General features: G+C 37.6%; 1 protein-coding gene across 3 annotated transcripts; it reads right to left on the bottom strand.

Annotated features, from left to right (window-relative positions):
- NUP107 (nucleoporin 107) lies at nucleotides 1-27437 on the bottom strand. Of its 3 annotated transcripts, none has more exons than XM_057377444.1 (28): nucleotides 27364-27437; nucleotides 26539-26624; nucleotides 24621-24710; nucleotides 21047-21162; nucleotides 19017-19152; nucleotides 18383-18486; nucleotides 16590-16717; nucleotides 16221-16269; nucleotides 15046-15117; nucleotides 14489-14577; nucleotides 13545-13623; nucleotides 12491-12604; nucleotides 11443-11533; nucleotides 10258-10334; nucleotides 9692-9751; nucleotides 9193-9338; nucleotides 9038-9086; nucleotides 7881-7950; nucleotides 7320-7438; nucleotides 5645-5683; nucleotides 5072-5222; nucleotides 3956-4062; nucleotides 2918-3020; nucleotides 2577-2737; nucleotides 2265-2390; nucleotides 1486-1599; nucleotides 1048-1215; nucleotides 1-376 (listed from the first exon to the last, which is right to left on the bottom strand). In XM_057377444.1, exons 1-28 carry the CDS (start codon nucleotides 27369-27371, stop codon nucleotides 269-271), a joined length of 2760 nt encoding a protein of 919 aa, XP_057233427.1. In that variant the 5' UTR covers nucleotides 27372-27437; the 3' UTR covers nucleotides 1-268. The 3 variants fall into 3 exon arrangements, with proteins under 3 accessions (XP_057233427.1, XP_057233435.1, XP_057233445.1); XM_057377452.1 differs by having other exon boundaries at nucleotides 19017-19113; XM_057377462.1 differs by having other exon boundaries at nucleotides 19017-19110.
- Nucleotides 27438-27737: the final 300 nt, after the last annotated feature.

Genomic DNA, 27737 nt, shown 5'->3' with positions numbered 1-27737 from the left:
CAAATATTTTCTCWTTTTCAAGCATTTTTATTAGGAAAACAAAAATATTAAAAAGGTTGTATAACAAATAACATTTCTGAAGTTGGTCATACTTTTTCAAGTTTAAATTGAAATCTGAAGGTTGGGAGTTTTTACCCCACAAAAACAGAACACTTTGTCCAAGTAATGATTTTGTTGGGGTTTTCTGTTTGGTTTGTTTTGGTTTATTTTGTTAAGAACCAGAATGTCCATGTTCAGAAGTTTTTGCAAGTATTTACATAATAAAAACTTAGGACTGAATTTCATATCCCAAAGGATCAAGATCCTGGTCCAGAAGTATTAGAGAAGATTCCCTCAGCTTCTGTAGAAGCTTCCGGAGTTCTTCTTTTGAAAACACCTAAGAATAAATAATAAAAAAACAGTGAAGTTATATTTATTCGCAATGAATAGCACTGATATAAAAATAAGTGGTGGTCAAGTTACTATTTTTAAATTTGATTATTTTCATTTAAGATAGTGTGATCATCGAGTATTTCAGAAGGACATCTAGTAAGGCATAGGAAGTTAGCAGCAGCATCCAAAACCTGAAGGTAGGCTCAAGATAGATCTGTCTCATTTTGGAGTTGTTTTTCAGGTTTTTGGAGGCAAAGAAGGTTAAACAAAACCTTCTGAAATGTAGTGGAAATAAATGCTCTGAAATGTAGTGGAAATAAACTCAATTACAATTCTACAGCTGAAGTTAGAATCATAAAATCATTTAGGCTAGTAAAGACCTTTAAGATCATGAAATTGAAATTCAATAGCCCCTATCCAAAAATTAACTGCAGTACTCAGAAGAACTGCTTGTCAAAACACTGATCATCATCCTCACTGTTTCGAAGTTACCTCTCTAATTCCTTAAGTTGTATCACAAGGAAACCTTTTACTACTGCAGTGGATGGGAAGCGAAAAAGAAACTTACGTTAAGGAACATATGGTGTCTTCCTCTCTACATAGAAGCTTTTCCCACAGCCAACCCACAGAGCTTTTAAATGTAAGCCAGGCTGCCTGCAGCCCTCCCTAACTCACCATGTACAGCTTGTGGCGTTCTGAGGCGACCATGTCAGCGAGGCGCAGGCACTCCTGGTGCTGCCCTGTGCTGTGGAGCACCGTGTGCAGCAAAAAGCACATCATTGGCAGACACAGCTTCCGCAGCAAGATCATCTGGTGTGCTCGCTCAGGGTCGTCCTCGGCATCCTTACCAGAGCAAAATAACCTATTAGTATTATGAAAACCTGCCTTTAACATAGCTCAGTTACTAGTGTCAGAGGCAGAGAACTGGCCTAAGCAGCCTGGCGTGGACTGTCAGATATCATCTGTGTGGGAACTAAGGGGAAAAAGCTCTAACTGCTCACAGCAAGCCCAGAGCCAGCTAAACAGGAACACATCAAACAAAATATGACCAAGGTATGATGGGGTACGATCTGTGCATTATGGTCTGYGTCATGATATAAAAATTCATTTTACCTCTCTAACATCAACCATCCATCCTCCATCAACAAACAGCAACACGTTGTACATTTTCTCCTTAACATCAGCTGTAAGAGCATCCAAGAGGCCTTTCCAAATGCCATAATCCATCTGGCAGAGAAACAAAAAATAAACTACTGCAGAACAGGATAATTTCCAAGGCTATTTTAAAACAGACTGCAACAGGCAGAGCAGCTCAAATTCAAATTAGAATCTTCMGCCAGTGGCTAAATCTTGAAAGCCTGCTGCTAAGACTTATTTCCATCCTTGTAATTCCCTGTCCAGAATTCCATCCCTTGTAATTCCCCAGTCACACAGGTTGTTCAGAAGCAAAGCCACTAGAGGAAGATACGTTATAAAACAAATGTTTGTATTAACTAAATACAGTCTATTCATACTGGCCAGACATGCAAAAGGAACTTCTGTCAAAACGAAACTGCATCATTTTTTAGAAAACAAAAGGTGATAAATACAAGAATAAAGTGTTACTAGAGAAATCAAGTGCTCAGATTTATTAACAACACTGACAACACATTATAATGGATATTTACTTTTACACTACAGTATTTTATATAAAGATGAGTAATTAAAAAAACAACTTACTGTGCAGTGACCTTATTATTCTACTGTCTCATACTCTCTCAACATAAAAATAATTTATAATAGAGTCCTTAAGCCAAATGAAATAGSAGTCTTCTACACTGTTTCATTAAACCAAGACTGCCTCCAAAGCAAGAACATAAACGTTTACAGTAATAAGCTGGATTTATACCTACCTCATACTTCTTTTCTTTATGTTCATAGGCCACTTTCTCAGTAAAACTTGCTTGTGGTAGCAAAGAAGGTTTCTGCGGAGCTGAGTTCATGTGTTTAAACCATTCATTAAAGGTTTCGTGGGCTTCCTGGATTGCATTGGAAACAGTGTTTGGATATTTTTGACTCACAATAACTAGAATGTCAATACATGCACTGATTTAACACATCAAAGAATCAGACGTTAAATGGACAAAGCTAAAGTTTCACCAACCAAGGCAAAACCATCATTATTTCTAAAAAGTAACTTGGACTATTGCATATTTGAAACTCACCAAATATGCACGAATACATAAATGTTCTCGGATAGCATTGTCATCTTCAGCTGGAAGTGGAGTATCCATTCCCTGTTCTTCCCACTGGTTATATATTTCTGCTATAGAGTCTTGGGGAATCTTCACAAACACATCTTTTGCAGCTTCATGTTTCTTGGATGCTATGAGAATGTGAACTGGGTATCAGAGCTTTGCAATTTCCATACCTTATCTTCTTAAGCTGGCAAACCCATGCTTTTTAATAGACTAGATTAAAAGTTATATCAAATATAGTGCCAAGAGCCAATGAGAACAAAACCAACATTTAAAATTAAATCTATAATATTTGTGAAGCTTAGTACCCAAGAACTTCCTCATGATTGCATTGCTTTGCTTAAGTGCTTCTGCTCTCTGTGCAGGATCGAATACGAGCCAGTCAATTACATCTATTTTCAGCTGATCCGCCTGTAAAAACCAACACAGAGATTCACCACCATTTCAAGCACACTGCTGATGTAACACACACATTAAATCTGCTAAGGGAAATACACAAGTTTGGAAAGCATTACAACGGAGTAACAATGATCGCTTTATTCAAAAGCTTAGGAAACAATCTACCATCTGGAATAATAAAGAAATTGATTTCTAAGTGTTCCCAAGATATTCAGAGCATCAGCTCTCAAAATTTTTTATGGATGATGATGCATTTTCCTAAAATTTCAATATGAATACATAGTACAAATATGTTTTATGGAGCTCTTGCTACAATCTTCAGGGGTGCCATCAGCCTGCAGCCATAGTTTTCTAACTCTTGTGTTAGATAAACTATCTTTTTGTCTTAGGGAGCATAAACTTTAGACTGAACAGCAAAAACATTGCCACAAATTTGCAAATGGTAAGTTGCTTTCCAAACAGGACTTTGAACAGAGGCTACTAACATAACCTTGCTGTCCCTAAAGCACTGAGTTGGATCTAACAAATGCTCAATAGCGGTGACAAGGAAACCACCAGCAAAAGCAGTKTCTGCTGTAGCTAGAAATGCCACTTGAGCATGTTAATAGGAACATCAGAAGATCCAAAGTATTAATCCTCATAAACCGTAGAGGCTACAACAACATCCTGCTCCCAGCTACGTCACAGTCATTTCATGCGCCTTATCTTCACTTAATGTTTGTGTACAGGCACAGCTGCTGAGCAACACACACACTCAAACAGCAAGGAGAACTAGAAACAGATTTGTGCAATATCCTCACTTGGGCACATGAAAAGTACATTTCATTTCCCTCACAGGCTTTTTCAAGGCAATTTTCACCTTTGCTGAAAGAAAAATATGTCTCATACATGGTCAAAGACTCTGCAGTTGAATGCAAACTGGACTATCTGCTCTGCAAAGCACTCACCTCTGTTGTGCCTGTGTCGAGCACATGGTCATGGTGACTGAATTCCCCAGCATCCTTCTTGCGGATGTTTTCAACAACAGTTTTTGTTATGGTTGCAACATCCAGACCTGGGTTAGAAGAGTACTGTGTAAGAGCTGTCATGAATTCAAAACTGACATAAAATGAATTTCAGACTCCAGCTGTTGATCTTATTCCTTACTCCAGGTAATTCTTACCAGTCTATTCACACACACACATTGTCAGAATAAATTATAAGCTTTTTAGCTATGTAATTTATTGTGGGTATTTTACAAGAATGATATGGGATATAACAGCGAATACCAAATATGAGGAAAAAAATAAGACAACTAACAGGTTTTTCAGCCTGTGCTGAGGACCAGAATATAGATATATCTGCTAACATCACAGATTCCTACAGTTCTGACAGCAAGACTATAATTTGACAGAAATGTACCAGGAAAAGCTCAGAATAGTTCTTTTACAGACACTTAAGCAGGATGTTTTATTTTTGAAATCACAGTCCAGTTTAAAAGAAAATTATTGACATACGTCTGAAGAGAAGTAAAGACACTGAAACCTACAGGAAATCTATTTCTTTGTGAATTCTGAGTGGCAGAAGCATTGTTAAGCTATGGACAGTGTGCTGCATCATTGTAATCCCTTCTAGTTTGATGAACAGGCCTGGATGGAAGCTTGCAATTAATGCAAACAACCCACCCCAGCTAAGAAAAAGCACTATAAACAGTACAAAAAATTAATACACTYATAACCTTCCTAATTCCACAAACAGGTATCTATTTTTATAATTAGTTCTCTGAAATAATATGATCACCTTAAGCTTCAGAATGTATATTTGAGACAGGCAGGTGACATTTGCTTTGTGTTGTAATTGGACATAACCCAGAAGCAGTGATATTTAGTTTAATCAATTCCAGGTTAATAAAAAACACACCTAATGAAAACATACCTACTTGAAGCAAGTGATCAGCAAATTAATTTTAACTGAAAAATAGAGAGACACAGGAAGGAAAGAAAATCATATTCACAGATAGGTTTTGGAGCAAAAACTACTGAAAGACAAACTAAAGATATAAAATGATAATTGGACTATCTCACCTGCTTCTTTTGCTAATTCAAGGCAGTGGTGGCGTTGATCGCTCTCAGTAACATCTTCAAGAAATAAAGCGTACTGGGAAACTGCGAGCTCTGGGGGCAGGTGGCTGACATAAAACGCTATTAAATCTGTGTGCTTCTCAGACATCAACCGCTGCACCACAGGGAGCAAATATACAGAAGGAGACACAAATATATCAGCACATATATATTAATATATAAATATATGTAATAGATATGCATACTATATTCTTTGGAGTAAACTAAAGTGTGTTTATACTTAAGTAAAACCATGTACTATGTAAACCCAAAAATGTATAACAAATTTCTGATTAATTGACTCTGATACAGGAAGATTCCACTCAGCTTCTAAACAATGATCAATAAAACGGTCTCTTACTTAAGCACTGCTGACACAAACTTTGTGTATTAGGCAAGCTTCCATGTATCTCTTGAGAAGCAAGCATTAGCTGCATCATAGCCCTTTTTTTTATTCTGTAACCTTAAGTCTCCTTTTCTTCCTCCTTTACATCTAAATTACATTAGAGAAAACAAACTATGTTTCTGAAAGCTTACCTGAATGTAGGTCTTTAGGACTTCAACAGAAACTTCCTCCTTATTGCAAACAAATATAAATTCGATTTAAAATCAGATAACATAGAAAAGAAAATAAAAGATACTTTACAGGCTATCACTATAAAAACAAAAACACAAGGTTATTTACTTATTCCTGCTTTAGTAATCCACACAAACAGGCTCAACTGGAATAACTGTTTTTCTTGGAGAGTGATTAAAAAGTATGTCTTCTGATTAAAAGATTTAGTGTTCCAAGGATTTTCTTCTTCAGCAACTGGATAATCAAGTCTTGTTTTTTTAAGTATTTCCGTTTTACTTTTTTTTTAAATTAATAAACAAAACGTCAGGCACAGAGATTACTATTGCAGTGTACTACATGTCCTGTTCTTTTAAAGAAAATGATAATATAACAGGGTATAAATATCACCTGGCTCATCTGCAATAGCCTATACTAAACAACTAGTATAGTCCCAGCACCTGCAACTGCTTTAGCCAAGACTCAAGTGTTTGTTGCTGTCAAAAACTCTCATTTTAGTTTTATACGTGTAAACCGAAGCTTTTCATCTAATGAATTGTATGCAATCAACAAATAATAAACATCATAGAAGCCTGCACACCTGCCTTTTCCCCCTGAAGCAGATCAAGCAATAATTTAGTAAATTCACCTACTCCAAAACTGTAAAGGCAGAATCCACAGTTAGAATTCCCACAATGGAATTCATGTAGGAAATCACACCTTTTTTGTCCCCTCTGTCAAACCTGTGATAATGGCTACTTCTACTACACTTTAGCTTAAAGACGCACTCTATCAAATTTTGAGTCTGGCTAAAAAGTTAGTATGTATACATGCATACACACACACACACACACACACACACACACACACACACACACACACACACACATTCCTCTTATTTAGGCAAATGTTAACTAAAATTTAGCTAAATTTCCACAAGAGAATGAAGCAATGATTGCAAGTATGAATAAACAGTAACTCAGAGCTATATTTAAATCATGTAATGAAAACATGCATTTGTCTTTTGCCAAAGGAGGTTACATTTGGAAACTTATTTGTTATATAACAGCTTCTAAATTTTAAAATAGTAGCAAAGGAGAGTTTCAAATTACTTGTGATATTGTCAGAAATGAGTAATTACAAATGAGTAAGCAAAATGAGTTATGTGACCCATGTGTGCATTCAGAACAAATAGGCCAGATAGGTAGTAGGCTATACTTAGTTTGTATTTGGAGAGAATGAGAATGTTTCAGCTGGTACTAATTACCTCAAGGAAAAGCATTTATGAGCTTACAGCAGTATTGGTGCAGTTCCAACAGCTGAACACTGTCTATAAGAMCAGGTTATACTCAAAACATCTTGGCTGCTACGAATAAGCCTAACACTGAAGTTTGAGTCAGCCCTTCTCAACAAAGGGCTTCTSAGTAGAATCCACTATCCTCAAAAAACAATTTTTAAGCTCAGCTGGAAGGGAGAAAGATGCTCTTTTCTCCTTTAGGCTCAAACACAAACAGATACACTCTTTAAGCATGCAGCTCCTCATCAGCCAGGTAGCAATTTATCATCACTCTACGTTGCCTGGGTATTTGCACACAAGCATTTCTACGGCAAAGACTGGCTACTGCTATGACAACAAAGCACAAGCGCAAGCGAACTGACCTTAGTCTGCATACCCAAAGTGCGGAAAAACAGAATAAGATGTGTCATGAAACGAAGGAGGTGTCCTGGGAGCACACTTCTGTCTTTGGAAAGCCACCTGCTGATTTCTTCCATCAAACCTGTAACCACCAAGGAAATGTCTGCATTAGCCATAGAATGGGGAAAAAAAAAACACCTAAGAACTATTTCAAAATTATGCATTTATTCAACAAATCTAATTTAGCCCCAAAAGTTCCTATAAATCAGAAGAATAGCCACAATTTTGGAAGGATGTAGCTGTTTGGCTTAAGAATCTACTGTATGTATTCTATCATTTCTCAGAAGAAGTTATAGCTATAGTCTGGCATATATCCTGACAAATTCACATTTCATTYCTTCTTTGAAAACTGCTTTGTAGGTCAAACTGTCCCTACAGTTCTTGATAAGAGTTTAGCTTTAATGCAGAGTTTGCCTACTGTGTGCTTCTAAAAATCCATTCATRCAGAATGGACCTTTCTGGAAAGGTCACTCAAAATAATGTAGTCAGTTGACAATAAAAAAATCACTTAGAGAAATGCTCACCATCCACATCTCCCAGTATAATGAACTTCTGAATTACATGATAGTGTTCTTGATTCTCCTCTATAACCCTCTAGAGACAAAAAAATGAAGTTCAAACTTTGAATAAATCTTATAGCATAATGTATGAAGAAAACAAATTTATAAATAAAGCAAAAGTTCCTCAGAGSAAAAAAAACTATCCTACTTCAAAGGGTATTCTTCATAAAGAGTAAGAGAAAAGGCACTTGCTATCTCCATATCAAATTACAAGAATATTGACAAACTGAAAGAACGGGAATATAGATCTGTGCAGTTAATACTTTCATGGAAGACATCCAAGACTAAGGGCCTTTTGCTCTGAAGARAAGACTAAACAATTATGTTACAGATAAGATTTACAAAGTCACAGAAGAAGCAACAGTGTGTATRAATCTTTAAAGAAAAGGCCTGTGAAAGTTACTTCAGAAAGAAATTCGACCCCCTCCCCGGAGGAATTAATATATTAATGCACGAAATGCAATTCAAACACAACTGGAAATTTGCTTTATGGTGAGGATTGCAGTATGTTGTAATGGCAAATGCAGCTGGGTATATCTGGCTGACTGCATGTCTTAGCAATGTGATAAATGCTATGTGTCTATTCCATCAAATAAAAGCACTTTTAATTTAATCACTGCAAAAATATAATCTGTAAGTTATATATCCCCATCATATATGAATTGAGTATTTTGGGTGCTAAAAGTAACAAAGAATCGCAGTACAAGCAAATATGCTTCTAAATTTTGAAAGGCCTCTTCTGAAATATGCACACTAACTTCCTAAGAAGAAAATGGAATGTAATGGATTTTGAATATTTTATTGAAGTATTTAACTGTTGATTTACTCTGTCTGCTTTGTATGTTAGACAACGGTTGACATTCATCTGTTTCAGCACACCCAGCTATTTTGGCAGATACAGCGCAACACAAAACCTGTATCACTTTCACCATTAAGAGCTGGCAGCATATTGGAAAATTTATTTAAATTGAGAATTCACACACTACAGAGGTAGAAAATATGAAACARATCAGTCATTGTGCATATTTGAGCATTTCATTATATAGTGCATTAAAAAGTAGAACCCACTGAATAATTAAAAGTGGTAAGTGGTGAGGAAAAACACTGCACTTATTACATACCTTTTTGTCTGTTGCCTGAAGTTCTTCAAAAACTTTTTCAGAAGTCCAGCTTCCAAGCAGAAGGGAAAAGATAAAAAAACATTACCTTCAATATTCCAGACAGATCAAACAGGATGCTTTTTGAGTGCAGGAGCATAATTTTACTTGAAACTTACTTTGTTTCCAAATAATCTCTTGGGAGCTCTTCCATTTCCTCTGCAGTTACTACCGAGGTTCTTATTTCCTGCTCGACTAGCGTGTCCACCATGACCCTGAAATAGGCCCAAACAGTATCTTCCCAGGTATCACAAACTGGAAGAAGCTGCATATTAAAAAAACAGAGCAAAAATTATCAWGAGATGGAGAAACATCAGAACGCAAACAGAGCAATTCTAATTTAGGGTCAGATTTTCAGGCACCAAAGCAAAGTAGTAACAACCTTAAATAGCAGGCTTCCCTTGACTGAAAAGTCTACCATATATTTAACTAAGACACGTCAGTACAACAAAGTGCATGTCTACTAAAGCAGCAATGTGTGCTATTGTTCTGTTTAATAGATCTTTAAAAGTACAATAACCAGTAACTGCAATATTTCTGATGATACCTCATTTCTGATTCTGATTCTCATTGTCACATATAAGAAACTGCACTGCTTAACTAGGGAGCTTGACATACCTGTTTGAGGTTTCCACTCAGGGCTGCATAGATTGCTCTTTCGTATCGATTAAACTGTTCCTAAATAAACAATAAAACATCCAAACTTTTAATTACAAAACATTTCAGTTTTCTAGTCACTTTACATTTTATTAGAGATKAATCCATCGCAAAACGTTCTATCTAACACATTCCAAGAAAAGCTGAAAAATCACAAGATACACAAGGAGCCAAAAYAAGAATAGCTAGTGACTCTCCCTTCACTAGCATCCCCTTGTAACTTATCTGAAAAATGTACATTGACCTGGAARGAAAGCAACATTTCCTCTTTCCCATTCAACTAAGTCAAGAAAAAAGTCAGTGTCAGTGGACTTTCAACCAGAAAAAAAGGCAGGCATTTTCTGAAGAAGTGGTGCTGATTATGTACATTTCTCACAATCATAAATACAATGTTTCAGAAGTCCTCTTCAAAGCATTAATTGCAAATCCTCCAAAGAGGAGGGTGTATGTTCACTTAAAATCCCATTTCAGAGTTCAGAAAAGTTCAAATTGATGTACTAATATAAAGTAAACCAGCATTATCTTACCTCTTCAGCCATGCGCCAACAACTTATTTTCCAAATGCACCTGTATGGATTGCCTTCAACAGGCTCCAGCTCTTTTCCTACATGCAAAGAATAATTTGGAAAAAAACAAATAGAGGGGGAAAGGAAAAAGAGAAAATGTGTTATTAAAGAAAGAGAATCCAGTAACAGGTAAAGCCTATTTTCTTTCCATAATTCAATTCCAATCCCTTTGGGACTCTTCAGAAAGTATTTTSATGCTTTTGACTGGACTGCAAGATGGCTTTTCTGGGTAGTTTGGTAAATTTGCATCTATGAGTTACAGTAGTTTAAAAATTTGGCTTTTATCTAGCTTTTAAAAAAATAATGCTTTTGACTGTAACATATATACAGTGTCTACATTTGGAAAAAACAAAGGTAAGGGAAAAAAAGAATTTTTATATCTTAATCAAAACTTCTTAAAAATGTCACTGATTCAGTGCTACTATTTTGCATGCATCTGCATGGGCAATCAAACCCACATAACAACAGTTTAGGTAGGCAGACCCAAAGAAAAGCTCAGTGTGGCATGCAGATAAAAGCAACAGGCTATCAGGATTTGAAAAGCAGGAAAGCATTAAGTGTTTCACAGCCAGCTACAAACAACACTTAGACTCTTAAATTCTTTGCTAAATCCTGCCATGTACTGAGCACAGAGAGCAGCAAGATACTGTGTTATAAATGGGGAACTGTGTGCAAGAAACCAAAGAGAAAGGCAGTTTAACAATTTTCAAGTATTTTAAAAGCRTCTCTTTTTCCTGCATTTACATTTGCTGAACTCTAGTCCTACTGTACCTTTCTGAAGCTGGATATATAGTTCAATTTGAGTCTCTAAGCAACAAAGTATGTGTTAGGTGGTATAAGTCAGATGTTAAGAAAATACAGACTCAAGTATTATATGAAGGTGGAGAACACCTGTACAGAGCTCTGAGATAYCTATTTCTTAGTGATTATGCCTGACTTTAAAAAAGAAAGTGGCTTTAGATGGATTCAAYGAACTCATACCTTCAACTAAAATGATTTCGTATTTGTTTTTAAATGTTCAACAGACATGGTAAAATATTTTACACACCAAAAAAGGTGAAAAGAGCTATTTCTCTTTGCAACAAACAGATATTATGAGATGCTAGTATTTTCATATCGGTCTCAAATGCACTTTCGAGCAGATACCTCCATTTATGTTAGGATCATGATATAATTTCCAGCCTTCCAACGTTGCAGCTCTCCAGGCCTGACCACATCGTTTGCATAAGCGCTGTGCCTGAAAAAGAATGCATTTTCTCAGCAACACAYATCAAGGTAGGAAAACCTCCAGCTTCCTCTTTAAAAATGTGAATATGATTAAAATAGTTAATTAGTGTAGAGATTCTACTGTGTAAAAAATAAGCACAGAGTATCTCACTCAAAACAACTGAAAATATTTCAAAGTTAATGGCACCTTTTTTTTTTACTGAAATTTTTCGTTTTCCAGTTTTTCAGTATTTACAGCAATGTGAGAAATGTGCTACAGCCTCATCTTCGTTAGCTTACACAGCTGTTTTGCATCATTCTGGTAAGTTTAGTGTAAAGCACAGTCCTTTTCTTAGATGTTTAATCCGTGTCTTCATGCTGTCATATACTTTYCCAGTTCACTTAGCCTTCCCAACCCCAAATGAAGCTACAAATTTGTACTCATCTTGTCCTGCAGCAATACGCTCATGCTCGTGTTTCCATACCATCAGAAAATGAATAGATATGCACCATATTGGAACAGAATATTAGCAAGTAATAATATTCCTCAGTTAAGGTCTTCCACACAGGAATCTCAAATCTCCTTTCCTCCCCATTACTCAAATGTCATTATATATGCATGTCTGATAATCCACTGATGATTAGAGATGCTATTAGGAAGTTTCTTTAAAGCATTCTGTTTGTCTAGCAGTATTTAGTATCAAACCACAACGGTGAAAAAATACTGTCAAACAACCCCAAAACTACATTTTTTTCCATAACATTTATTCTACACCCAAAATTACTTAACTAAAATTAAGATTTCATTAAAATGCTAATTTGGCATTTTATTTAATGGCATTTATTTAATTTGGCAGTCAATATTGACAACAAATTGAAAACTCAATCATGACATTGAACAGWCATTAAACAGTCATTTTAGTACACAGCTTTTCATTGGCTTTAACAGTAAGATATTTAATGCTTACTTAATTAAAAGTTACGCTACCTCATCTGTCATTCCTGCYCTGATGAGAGTGAAGAGATACTTCAACAACCTCACATCGTCTTCTTGGTCCAAATCATCAAGTGGCAGTTTCTGTCKAATAGGAGCATCTGGATCCTGCAAGGAAAACTCATCACTCATCTACACAACACCTATATGCATCTTCCAGTAATGTCCTGCCCTGTTTTATAATTTGGAGTCACCTTTTCATGCTGGCACAACAATCTGTACAACCCATGTAATAGTGAGCATGATACTTCTCTGGTTTTCCTCATTTCTTTCATTCCTCTTCTGCCACTGCTCATCAGAATGAGTCAATGCAATTCATTTACTCCACTGCCCAATTTGCTCCAAATTACTCATCTTCCAGCTCTTCTCACCTTCAAACATCCTTTGCCCTTCTGTCTGTCTACCAGATTGTTTCTTGTTCTTCACCTTCTATCTGAGAAGGTTTTTCACAACAGTTRCACTTGCTTCTGTATAACCCAAAGAGATTCTCTAAAGCAAATCAATACCTCAGATCACTCCCCAACTGAATTAATCTTCTACGGCTGCTTCGCTGTCACTGAGGCAGCTCAGCACCTCGTTCTAATGGACAATCTTTTCTTTCCTTGACTTCTCTCCTATTAGTTTTTATTATAGAGCTCTCAGAGTATTGCATCAGCACTTGGTTTCACTGTTCTAGYTACTGTATAAAGACCGCATTCCCTTTTCTGCAAGAACACCAAATATTTATAAGCTTTTCTGGTTGGGAACACGAGTTTGTTTCAGACATAAAAAGTCATAATAAAGCCATYAGTTCATGAAATAGAACATAAGTACTTGTGAAGGGGGATGGGAGTATGGAAGTGATTGCTGAAAGAAGACACAAGTTCACAGTGATCCCAAAAAGAACTTATAAGGTGCTCTACCTCACAATTTCTGTACCAGTTTTTAGATACTACAACTACTTTGAGGTAGCACAACTATCTACRAATTGGTGGGAATCTGTGAAGAAAGCATATATGCTCTCTCTAGCCCATTTTGAAGCCAAGCCTTATTTTTATACAATACTTACCAACTCTGTCACCAGGGGACGAGAACTTCCCATGTATGTACTTGACTGTCGTTGCTTCAGGGTGTGTAGTGTGTTATCCCTGAAAGGAATGAAATGTTTTACAGAAAAACATTTTTTTTAGGAAGCATCTTTTAATAAGACAAATAATGACAGATATATTTTTTTACATGGAATATGTTTATAAAACAGACACCTGGTTTGGCTGATGTATCAATGGACTCCACTAGTGTTGTGAAAACACAACATTTCACAAGAAGTACAATAGTAGAATTAATGCACATATATTTGATTTCTTTCAAAAGCATCTGTTATTTCAGTCATTCATGTATTCAGCTATTAACTCCATAAGCAAATTTCAGTCATTCATGTATTCAGCTATTAACTCCATAAGCAAATTTCAGTCATTCATGTATTCAGCTATTAACTCCATAAGCAAATTTTCCCATCGGCATTCACTATAAAGTCAGTCTAGGACAGAAATTCCACTTAGGATAAACACATAATTCCAAAAGCATGTATTCACTGGCCATTAAAAAGAGGTTTATTCTAGCCATCTAGCATGAAAGGTAGTCTTTGGTCCTTTCTGCCATAAAACCCACCAGTGATGATAACGGTGACAATAACGGTTTCTGGTGAAGGGTCAATGACACAAAGTGATGATAACTTAAACAGGCAAAAATTAAAGCCAGACAAAAATTAAATTAAGTTGGTTTGATAGTTTTTTCCTTTCATCCTTGCCTCCCAAAAGGCACCGACTTCTGAGATTTAGTTTCGTGGRTGAGTAAGAAATTTCAATTTTCATGTTGTATTTACATGAATTTAAAGAAGAGAAGTGAATGAAGTGAACAACTTAAAAAACCCACTTCTTTTCAAGAGTGATTTAGTGACTGTGAATCTCACACTTGACGGGAAAATGTATATAACTGAAGAAAATCTGAACTCACCAATATACTGTTTTTGCATAAAACTCAATATTATCGGAGAAGTCCCCAATTTCATCCTTAGCAATGCTCTCTAGCCAATCTACCACCAGCTGGAATAAAATTAAATTGCATTTTTAAAACAAACATAGAACAAATACTTTTATTGCCTTCCTCTCATCTCTGGATCCATTCTTATCTACATGGCAACCAAAAGGCCRACAGATCCAGAAGACCATTCCAGTTGCATTTCAAGTATCCAATATGAAAGTGGCTGGCACTTGATCTCTATTTCTGACTGGATACTGCAGTTTACTACAGTGCTATTTAGGAGTTTATGGATCATCATAAAAAATAACAGATGCTGCAAATGGGAACAAGTCTCAGCCTTTCATCCTCTCCATACTAGCCTGAAAAACTTTTCTGATCTTTAGCAATGAAAGAGTATCATTTTTATGCACACAATTAATATACACTTGAGTGAATTTTAAAAAGTATTGGAAACAACCACAGAAAGCACATAGAGCATTAGTATTACGAACACCTATTTTCATTCTCCTATTAAAAACTTTCCATCATACCTGACTTTGTCGAACAAGTGAATCTTTCTGAAACAAGTTGTCTACAGTTGTTTTTTCACTAGCAGTTAAAACCTATTAAGGAAAATTTGATTATAATTGATTCAAACATAATCAATATAGTTGATAATTACTTAACAGAAAACTACTACAAAATTAGAAATACCAAAGCAAACACACACTAATTCAGAAACTTGCTACAAATTCAGTATACTATCTCTCCCCTCCCTCTTTTTAAAAAGAAATACCTTACACATTGTTTTATTTGATCTTTTACATTCAATTACACTAAAAGCTGTGAAAATGAGACCTAGACTATAATTCACAAATATACGACCACAGAAAGATTCTACACAGTAGATCCATTGATTCCATGATGGCACGCATATTATCCTCAATCCCATTTGTTACTTTAAATTAAAAAGATGACACTTTTCAAGATCATACACACATTTTGGCACAACACTGTTCAACACTGACAACTCACAGTGGGAATCCTACAGGAATCTATTTTATGACTGAGAAGAAAGAGATGCAATAATAAATTTTACAAAGCCACTTATTGTTTTGTCTTCCTAAGCAGATTCTGGAGGCAAAGGCTGGAAGCACTGTATTCACACAGACAAGATGACTACAGCTTTAACAGGAATGCTAAAAAATTTGGATTTCTCTTGAGATAAACTGGCATCAGGATCACAAAGGCTAGACAGCTTGAGACCACATGTTCTTCTTTTGGGCGAAGCAAAATTATCTCTGTCCTATGGGAACATCACTGCTATTAATRCAGATTTTAAAAATAGTTATTTCCAGTGAATTTAGGATTGTCTTGTGCAGAGCCAGGAGTATGACTCAGTGATTCTTGTGCATCCGTTCCAACTCAGGATATTCTAYGATTTTCCAAGTGTATGTGCAATATTTAAGGAAACAAAACAAAGAATAGTCTATAATATTTTTTAGGCTAGCATTGTCTTTAGAATTGAATATTTAGATTTAATCTTCACAATATATGAAATACTTTAGTATTTGTTTCAATAGAAATCAGTCTCATTTTTCGATTTTGAATTTTGAATGCTTGCCACTTTGAGAYTGTGAAAGTAAAAGACGAGAATTTAGCCTATATTTTACTTATTTAGCTTCTTATAGAACTTTTAAAATCCCCCGAAAGAGTCCATGCTTACTGTGATATCAAATGCAGTTTCATCTTCCAATGCAGAYTGTATTCTGTCTCTAGACATAAAAGTGCAAAATGTTAAAGATTAAAACAAATTTGAAAACATTTAACAAAATGCCTAAATAAAAATGCTTAAAAACCTCTACAAAAATGTTCTTAAAAATACTAGAAGTTGCAAAGGTAGTAAGAACAATCCTCTTACAACCTTCATTTTTGTAAGTGGATAATAAATAGACATATATATCAGAACCTAATTCTATAAACAGTTTATTAATAGGCACTTAATTGCTTAACTCCCAGATAGGAAACTAATAAAAAGTTTCTAATCCAAGAAAGTAATCTCAAAATGCAGTAGTGTGCTTTTCAAAGGAATTACCTATAAAGTGAGGACAGCAGTCTCCAAGTTACCATCTCCTGCTTGAGAAGCCACAAGACACTGGCAGTTTTGGAAAACTTCTGCTGTCCAGGAGTTGCCCGATAAACTATTTTCCCTAGAATATTCACCTGAGGGAAATAAATTCATACAGAGTTAATGCTCCCTATCAGCATATTTTTTTCTAAGCCATTAAAGTAATCTTTTCATTATCCTGAATGTTTCCAACAAACGAGTTTGATTACCACCTCTTCTAAATAGGTAGACAATACTCCACATCATAAATACCCTTAATTAGTAATAAAAATAACATTAAGACAGACTAGAGGACATAAACAAACAGACCAGCTTTGTTTTACAACACACTGTACAAACCCAAGATAAAACCAGCCTACACAATTGTTAAAACTTAAACAACTTTAAAAAGCACCAAAAAAGACTAGCAGGGAGAGAAGGCAACCAGTGTGGGAAAAAAAAAATAAGCCCACACACCAAAATACACTCAAAAATACACCAACAAGCCACCAAAATCCACTTTTTCTCCAACATACACTGATATCAAACACAAAGCTAGCCCTACTGGTATTTGTGAAGCATTTATGCATTTAGCCATAGCCATGCCTGAACGATACTTTTTTTCTTTCTAGCTCAAGGGAGCCCAATCTGCTTCTTCATAATGGAATATGGTTACCACATAATTCACAGTATCACAAAAAAGAAATTCTACTATATTTTCCTTCATTATGAAAAAAACTTACATAACGAAATCTTTTCCACTGATAGTTACAGAGCTCTTACTACTTCCAAAAAGAGCCCCAAAATCTTACATTTTGGGTGTACCAAATTTGTCAGGTATCAATACATCCATTCATTTTCAACTGTCGGGTGAACAACGGATTTGGAAAAAGCACACGTTAGAGCAGCATCCTTCACTGTACTCTTGTATGTCCTTGGCATAATACTGCTCTCATGGCTTAAAACAACCACTCAGTTATTCCCTGACCTTGCAGGTGGTAACCATATTCTCAAACAAGACTTCCACCATCTCACAAAAATTAAGGTCATATTTATTTTCTTTCTCTTGTCTGCACACAGTTGTGGTACATACCTCATTAAAGACCTCGGCATTTTCCATCTCAGACCCAACAATAAATTTACATAAAAGAGGGCTAGCATTCTTCTACCAAGAACACATTTTCTTAACATAGACACAGGTATGAAATCTCTTAAAAATTCTTCTGTAAACCTCTCTTGTGATCAACACTTATTGACAGAAGAATCATAATTTCTTACTTTCAAACTATCAATCCTGATAATCCCGAACAGTCAGTCAACAATTAGTCAAATAAAGAGCTAAAAAAGTGTCTAAAAGCAGAGACATCTTAGAAGGGAATGCTGAGCCCTCTACTCCCAGCAATGCTAACAATGTGTCAGAAAACTTAAAGTGTCATAATACGATGATATTATTTATTTAGACCTGAGAGAAACAAGTACATTTTAATCCATCTTACTAACATTAACAAAAACATTTATACATCTGTTAATATTTAATGCCACTTGACACTTGCAGTGGAACGGCAGCCAGGTGACATTTTTAGCACTCAGAAAGCTACATCATGGGTATTCCTGTGCCAAAGTAGTGCTTGAGGAAAGTGAGATGCTACTACACATTGCTAGTGTTCAGTGACTCACAAGCTGAAGATTTAAAGTATATATGTTAAGCACTGTGACTTTGCAACAACACTGCTTTGGGAAAGGAGTGTAAAATTAAATAAATAACCAAGCAAACTGCTTACCTGACTGTTACAAATGCCTTCATACTCATCCACAAGATCAAAAATGGTAGTTGACGTATGCTTCAGGAATGAATGCAGAAAATCTGAGTACATGCTCATAGTAGCTAGGACAGATATAAGAAGAAACAGCCTTATTAATCAGGCACAACTCAAAAAAACCCCACCGGACTACAAAAACATCCTTTTCATGACAAGACATCTCATTCTTGCAAATTTAAATGAGTACAAGGATGGTATGAACTATTTCATGAAGTCAGAAGAATTTATCAGCTAAGATAGTAAGATATACAGAAGCTATGAGCTATGTCAATTACAGAACTGGTATAAATATGCCACCTGAAAGAGTTCCAACAGCAAACTCTGTTGTGTATCTCCACAAAACTAATCCAGTTTGCATCCCACATAACTAGAACATCACATTTGCTCCATCAGAACAGGTTTCATAGAAAGCACGAACTCACAAAACTCCAATAAACTGGTACAGCACAGTTTTCCGAATGTTTTAAACTAGACTGCTTTTGGCTGAGAAGTATCAGCAAAACAATATAGAAAATAATAAAAAAGGGACACATATCATTATACCCCACAAATAAAAACTGGGGTCAATTATCAGAAAAAATTCAGGTTGTCTCACCAGCTTCCCCAGGATCATCCTCMCGCAATAACACAGCACTCATAGTGACATCTTCTGTCATATTAGACATGTCTGCATTTACAAACATTCCTGTCTGCTGAGGTGAGAGAGCCATTGTCCAGTTACTTTCATCCAACTAAAACCACAGTAAGAACATAAAGAAAATAAACTGTAATCTCAGATATTACAAGCCTAGCTACACTTTTTTTATTTCTATATGAATGATATATAAACAGAGAATCCTAAAAAGCTAATAGTGAAATAACTACCTTTAGATAAGGTGCAACTATGCCTTTAACAAGGAGCCCTAAGAAGATAAATTTTAATCTGGAAAAAGAAAATTCCCYTTTTTCTGAAATTACTAAAATAGAAGCTGATCCAGTAAAACCATCTACTTTACAATACCATGTATCACTTTTCATCTTAAAACAAATAAATCACCCTAAACATTCATATTCTATTATGCTAAATGCTTATCTTTCAAAGTAAAAAGATAAGTTGTAAAGCAGCTATGAAAAGTTAAGCAAAATACCTAAAATATCAATCAATGATTCACGTGTCTTTCAACCTTCTTGGTGAATTGCCCATTTATCAAATGCAGTAATATGCTTAAAATAACAGCAAGCATCAGATTATTAAAGGAGGAAATAAAGACATAACCTGTGTTTTCCAAGGAGTATTTCAGGGGAGGTATTTGATAACATATCTGACAACACAGCAGCAGAATGGCCAAAACATAAGACTGACTGTACATATACTGACTGACAGGACAGATTCCTAGATGTTTCCATGCCAGCAACTGCCTTCTCAGCAGCAGTTAATACTACACAAAGACCTACAGATGTGCCATTGGCTGATTCTTTTTTCTGGACTCTTGAAATAATCCCACCCGCACAAGCACAAAAACACAGAGACAGATGACATTTCTCAGGAAACATATCTAAAACCTATACACATCTACCTGTTGTTCTCCCTTCTATGGCCCAGTTTCTACTCACAGTATTCCTCTTGCCTCTGCCATTACTGCCCTTTAGCCAATCAGAACCCAGTGCCACAGCCCTCCCACTGCAGAGCAAAAATAACACAGGTCCAGCAAAATCGTATCAGGTATTTCAGATGCAAAATAAAAACGGGGCTGATGCGTGCTCCTATCTACAAACAAGCAAATTTCCACAAGCAAAAGTCCTTTTTTCTGTCACCCACCTCTGAAAGCCTGTGTCWAGTCACAGGTTTCTCATGCTAATCTAAACTGGATTCAAGTCAGAATACTAAACTCTAACCTAAAATGCAGTCCACGCACAAAACATTAGATACAAGAGGCTCCAAGAGAAAAAAGTTATTAGGGCTAACAGCTCTGTATACATGTTGATCAGCTAGGCCCCAGAAGCAGATAATTTATAAAGAAACAAATGGCCTGTATCAAAGTGCAGAAACAACTAAAAAGGAGAATGAATAAAAATGCACATACAGAAAAATACCTTAACTTCTTTTGAGTTGATTTAAAAAGAAATGGAGATACTTCAGACGTCCCTACTGATAACTTTCCAGTTTTTGTCCAAAGACATTGCAGTAGAAGAGAATCAGTGTCATCTAAAATGACATCAGAAGAGCTTGTTCTTTGAAATCTAAACTTCAACACCCTAGTGAAGCCTAATACTGGAGAATGCTAGAATTAGAAAAATCCTGAAGTTTTAACTTGCTGACATAAAACAATTAACTTTGAAGAATTTGTAAACAAGCAAAGTCAGGATTTTTGTAGTCACAAGCTGACATTATGAGGACTAGCTCAAGACACATAGTGTATTTGGAACACCATAAGGACATGGAAAGTCCTTAAAAACCTCTATTATTCCTCACTGCATCAGCTAAAAGAAGAACACAGTAATAAACAACACCAGGAGTAAACAGCAATAACAGCACTAGCAAGCTTGTGACACCCACAGCTTGTTTTTGGAGAAAACAACACAGAAACTTGTAGCTTTTTATGTTTCACAGGGACAAAAGAGAAAAAGATGCTCTAACTATCTTACCATTGATAGATTGCCAAAAAGTCCAGAAGCTGGTAGAATGAGAGGAGATTTCCCTCCTGTTCCCAGGATGGCAGACATATCTGATGGCTTCATGGAGCTCCGATGTAATGTTGTACCTGAAAGAGAAAAAGTATTTAAAGCTACTACAYTCTATCCAGAAACTTCAAAAGAAATTTTTAAGGGAGACTGAAGAAGTGTAGATAGAAGCCTGAAAGCAGGTTGTATATATGCACCAAATAGGCAACATACCTTAGAACCTATTAGAGTTCATTGTAAACACATACAAGCATAAAGAGCAGTACATCTCCAGTCATTGTTTCTTGGGAATTGGTCTCCAAACCCTTAAAGCAAAAGGCAGCCACAAGGTTGTGCTCTACCAAGCACTACATCTACTCCAGATAGTTCTTCGCATTAGTCCCCTGCTTAGTGTTCCCAGGAATATCTGACCCATATTAACATTGCTTTGGAAGATTATAAAAGCCACATTCTATGACAACAGGGAGATTCACCACAACAGACCTTCCTACAAACCAAAGACCACAGAATTTTCACTGAGAGAATAGCTGCTTTGGCCCCCCTATCAATCACAAGCAGCTTAGAAAGCCAGCTAAAAATACTGATTAGATCAAGACAGTGATAGGAGCTGTGTTAATAGTGGTAAAGAGGGAATGAGGGAGAATGACATCTTGTTAACAAATTTGGTGGGAGGAGTGCTTGTACAACCCTCAATGGCCATCCTAATTTCAGCCAGTATTGAGATTATTAATATTTCCTTTTGGATTTGAGGACTGCTGGGATCAGAAGCATCAAAAATGACCACAACAGCATATACAACTACAAAATAAAGAATGTGTCCAGGCTCTCCATCAGACTCCATCCAGTTTAGGTGCAGATTAAATGCCTACAGCACTTTTCCCTCRGTGCCTAAGGCAGTAGAACAGCAGAATGTGCTGCCATCCTCTTGGAGCTTGATGGAAAACACACTGGCTACATGATTACAGAAAAGAGGAATCCCTTATATGAATGCCTGGATGACTAAATAAAGATGACAGAAGAGACTGTGACAGGGAAAGGGGAGGTAAGCCCTGGTGATGACATGGAAATGTAAGGAATGGGCATGTTTCTTTATTTCAGCCACAAGTGAGGGAGGCATTAAGGAGATTACAGAGCTTTACACAGTGTGTTTAGCATCAAGTCAACACCACCACCAACAAAGCTGATACACAAGTAGCTTATGCTCAAGATGAAGGATGATGTTAACAGCATTTATCTTTGCTGCTGGTCAAAATAGAAGCCAGTAGATACTACACTAAACAAGAACAAGCAGGGGCTACACAGAACTTGTCAGGAAAAGCCTGTCTCTCTAGAGCTTCAAATCTTTGCCCAAGTGCCAGTTAAGGAAGAATCCCTGAACACACTCCTAATATGTGTCCACTTGATGAAGTACATGGTGTGTCCACTTGATGAAGTACATGGAATGAGACTGGGAGATTTCAGGGCCTGAAACCCTAACCACCATGTGTAGTTCCACAGCCTTTCTGTGAGGTGTGCTGATTCCTTCTCCTGCTAGTGAAGAAGTGCATTCACCAATGCAACCAATAAATAAATCTGCAGAAAGGTCAGCAACAGAATTAAGCTGTACCAAAGTGAAAAATGGAAAAATATCTGAAGAGATACTACATGACAGACAATCTTGAAGAATTAAAAGCTACTGCAAAATCAAAAAAGCATTGCAAAAAGAAGGAAACACAACAAACTGCTGACTAAGGCAAGAATCAGTTTAAACATGACACTCGAGAGAAACTGCAATGATATTGGACATACTCTTGTGCCAAACAATGAAAACTGAGTTCAAACCCACTCTAAAAACTAAAAGGCAGAAATTCATTATTATTCAGCAGTAACATAAGAAAATAATTTATGAACATAAATGTTGAATATTACTAGGCATTTTTTGTCCATATTCAGAAATGTGTTAAACTTCAAAATTACAGAATCACCATGTAGCTCAATATATTGGGTTTGCATGGCAAAGTTTTGGTTGCAAGGGTGGCTCCTGTGAGAAGCTGCCAAAAGATTCCCCCATGTCCAGCAGAGCCGATGCCAGATGGCTCCAGGACAGACCCACTGCAGGCCAAGGCTGAGCACAGCAGTGATGGTGGCAGCATCTCTGGTATAACAGATTTAAGAGGGGAAAAACTGCTGGGGAAACTGCAGCAGCAGAAAAGGAGTGAGAACATGTGAGAGCAACAACTCTGCAGACTCCAAGGCCGATGAGGAAGGAGGGGAAGGAGGTGCTTTGTCCACAGCAGCAGATTCCCCAGCAGCCTGTGACACACACCATGGGGAGACAGGCTGTGCCCCTGCAGCCCACCGTGGAGCAGAGATCCACCTGCAGCCCATGGAGATCCCCACACCACAGCAGGTGCATGCCAGGAGGCGGCTGTGACCTCGTGGGAAGCCTGTGCTGGAGCCAGCTCTTGGCAGGACCTCTGGTCCTGTGCAGAGAGGAGCCCACACTGGAGCAGATTTCCTGACAGGACTTGTGACCTGTGAGGGACCCAAGTTGGAGCACTTCATAAAGAACTACAGCCCATGGGAAGGACTYGCTCTGGAGAAGTTAATGGAGGACTGCCTCCTCTGGGAAAGACCCAACAGTGGAGAAAGGGAAGAACATGAGGAGTCCTCCTGATGGGGAGGAAGAAGAAGCAGCAGAGACAACATGTGATGAACTGACCAAATCCCCCATGCCTCATCCTCCTGCACTGGTGATGGTGAAGGAAGTAGAAATGGGGGAGAAAAGTTAAGCCAAGGAAGAGGAAGGGCTGGGAGGAAGGCGTTTTTAAGTTTGGGGTTTATTTCTCATTATCCTACTCTGATATATTTGGTAATAAATTAATTTCTCCAATTTGAGCCTGTTTTGCCTGTTACAGAAATGTGTGAAGGATCTCTCTGTGTCCTTATCTCTACCYATGAGGCTTTCACCACCTTTTCTCACCACTTGGTCCTGCCTGACGTGAAGAACAACAGAGAGTTTGGTGGGCATCTGGTATCTAGCCAGGACCAACCCACTGGGTTTGTAAGGAACCCCTGGAGATCATCTGCTCCAACCCCCCTGTCCAAAAGTGTGTCAGCTAGAAAAGGTTGCTCAGGACCTCGTCCAGCTTTGTTTAACTCCAAAGACAGAGACTTCACACATCTGGGCAGCCGGTTCTAGCATTCAACCACCAAGATAGTAAAAAAGTTTTTTGTGCGATTTTCTATGTTTAAACAGAATTCCCTATATATGCTCTTGTGCCTATTGCCTCTTGACTTTTCACTGGGCACCACTAAGAAAAACATGGTGCTCTTTTTACTCCCTCCCATTAAGTATTTACATATATTTACAAGATCACCTAATCACTTTCTCAGGCTAAACAATCCTGGCTCTTCTCACTCTCWTATGTTAGATACTTAACTCACAAATCAACTTCGTGAGCCTTCACTGGAGCAATTACAGCACATCTTACAAACTGTTATTAAGTCCAAGTACATAAATCCTTTAACTGAACAGTAAGAAAGCATGCAGTCTTACCTGGCTGGTGAAGCAATGAATTAGGAGTTCGGGAAAGAAACTGGCTTTTGGGCATCATGTTTCCAATAGTGTCATCCAGTGAAGTAAGAACTGATTAATAAACAAGTTAAGAAACACTCTCCCAAACACACTTTTGGATCTATTCTAATTGACTGTGACCACTTGGAAAGGAAAAATACTTTTTCATAACTCTAATGTTATGAAAATGACACATCTTGCCTTTCAGAGTAAAACAGAAAGACCCATTCATAAGTCTGAGTTAGCCATCAAACGTTTCACCAGAATCTTCAAAGCTGGAGGGTTAAAAATGTCACCACAAAATGAAGTTCAGAAATATGAACACAATAGGGCTGGGACTCCTCATGATGGCTCAGGTCAAACAGAACCCTTCTGCCCCATGAGGAGCTGCTTTATGCTATATCAACCATAATAAGAAAATCTGAGTCTGAATGCACTTTTAGAAACATTCTCTCTCAGCTCCATGTGCTCTGTTGCTCTACTTTTTCCTATCAGCAACTAGGTTCAGTGCTCTAGGTATGATTTACTAAGAAGTAGTTACAAAAGTTTCAATAGCCTGCGTTATTAGTGTTCAGAAACATTTTGATTCTTAGGCACAATATAATCAGGGCAAATACCTCACTAGCTTTATTTTAGATGCAAAATCGAAAAGAATAAGTAAATGTATTGATTCCTTTGCTATCATAACCATGAAAATACTACTATCTTACCTGCCAAACTACATGAGGAGATACTCTCCTTATTGTTAAAAACATCAGGGGGGAAAATTCCTATGGAAATTTAAAACTATGTATGTGCACTACTCTTGCTATTACAGTGGACGGGAAGTTAAGACACACTAGATCATCATAATACTCTGATAACACAGTACCTGAAAATGAGCATAAAACCATAAAATTAAGATGTAATGAAGAAAATTTCTTTTTTTTTTTTCCCAAAAGCTTAGAAATTGAGTCAGCTATGGCTCATATAGTTCTCTGGGTGGACAACAACCTGAGTTCATACACCCAGGAAAAAAGTGGAAAACACCACCTTACAGAAACACAATAGAACAAGTTTAAGAGACAGCAATGCAACATCTCTCTAATCACATCTAACCAACAACAGAAATAATCTATCTACAGTCAAGAACTAAATATGTACACATTTCAACAATCTCTTACTTTCCATGAAATATATTGAATAATTTTTTCCCAGCCATCACTACAACAGCTCTGAAAATGGTTTGAGACACTGGTGTAGGTAAAAGGAAGAGACAGATAAAACGCAATTCAGAGAAAATTCTGTTCTGTGAAAAGGCAAAGAATTTCTTTAAGAAAAAACTGGATTTGGCACTTAGTGCCATGATCTTTTCGACAAGGTTGTGTTAGGTCATAGGTTGGACTTAATGAACTCAGAGGTCTTYTCCAACCTAGTTGATTCTGTGATCTTTTGTCTTATCTCTAAGTTCTTCKGTAAAGGCGAACTAATGTATGATGTATTTGAAAATGCAGTACTTTTCTAAATGAAACTCATCTAGATATTTCCTAGTCACACTCTCAGGCAATCATTAATATCACTCCCTTGTACTTTTAGATATTGCAATTAAAGTTTTGTTTTTGAACTTTCCTCCTTCTTAATGCATGAAAATACCACACAGGAAACAAAACTGACTACAGAAATGGAAAAGATTAGATAGCTTAATAGCAGATTTTTTACTGCAGAATATGTCAAGAATTGGGAAAGAATTACACACTACATTTATACATTCTTCATTTTTAAAGTGGTACAAAACCCAGAGTAACTTACCGTATATTCAAAAACTATTCTCAACATGCTTAAAATCAAAGCAGTACTAAAAATATACACATCTGGTGAACACAGTGGTTAAAGACAAAACTTCTTTACAGAAAAAGGATACTAGAAACTCTTTTCTGAGAGCCTTGCTTCCGTCCAGGCTTAGCCATCTCTGGATCATGGGGGGAAGGTGTGTCTTCAAAACCATTTCTAGAAAACAGCAACACAGAAAACAAGCAAGTGAATTYAAGCAGGATATCCAACATCTTATTGTCATGCCAAAGTAACTCCACGAACAGGAAACTTAAGTGTTAAGTCGTGTCCAATCTTACTACTGATGTCCAGCTTCCTCTACAGAAATCTAGCGCTGCTTATAAGCTCAGGTAAACGAGCTTGCCTGAAAGCCCAGACTTTGTTCCTCTTACACCATTACTAACATTTTATCACTAAAAAAAAAAAAAAAAAAAAAAAAGGCTTGTAAGAGATGCAACAGTATGAAATTAAAATTTGAACTGAAAAATTAAATTGAAAGAATGGCATGACTTCACTAATTGATTTTTTCCTTCGGATACCCGCAATCACCATGGACTGGCACAGTTCACGYGTCTCTCGCAGAAGGGAAGGTACCCACTCCCAGTAACTCGCAGCAGGGGAGGCGCTCCCGGTGGGCTGGAGGCACCACGGCGACGCCTCAGCAGGCCTGACAAAAGCCCGGCCTCGCGACGCTGTAGCAGCTCACAACTCCGGGTTAATCCAAAGATATATTCAAGAAGCAACAGCCAGACTTAAAGCTCCCGGGTGACAAAACGCCCGCGGTACGCTCAGACACCGCTGCAGGCCCGCTGCGTTCCGCATCCCGCCCTGTGCGCGCCCGCTCCCCGCCGCCGGGGCCCGTCTCGCACCACGGCACGGCCCCGGGCTGGGGGCTCCGGCCGCCGCCGCCCCTCACCTGTCCATGGCGGCACCCCCGGCGCGGCTCGGCCCGGCTCACCCTTCCCGCCGCCGCAGCGCCGGCCCCCGGCCCGGAAGAACACGGGCGCCTTCCGCCCGCCCCGCCCGCACAGGGCCCCGGGCCTTGGGGCCGCCGCGCTGGGGCCCAGCGGGAACGAGGGGAAGCGGCGGGGCCGCTCCAGGTTGCTCTGCTCGATCAGTGTCCGGGACCCCACATTAAGGGTCAGAGCTTAAAAAACCCGCAAATCCTAGTTTAAAAGTGTCGGCCGCTATTGGGGTTATCTCGCCGCACAAAGAAGGGCTATTCAGACGCTCAAAGTGTTTCATACATTCGGCTCCTGGAGCAGCCTCCTTCCCGCCCTTTGCAATGAC

The sequence above is a fragment of the Malurus melanocephalus genome, unplaced genomic scaffold, assembly GCF_030028575.1.
Source record: "Malurus melanocephalus ecotype Western Australia unplaced genomic scaffold, MMel_1.1 scaffold_10, whole genome shotgun sequence".
NCBI classification, from domain to species: domain Eukaryota; kingdom Metazoa; phylum Chordata; class Aves; order Passeriformes; family Maluridae; genus Malurus; species Malurus melanocephalus.
The sequence above is the reverse complement of the archived record's forward strand: the minus strand, read 5'-3'. Positions and strand labels throughout refer to the sequence as shown.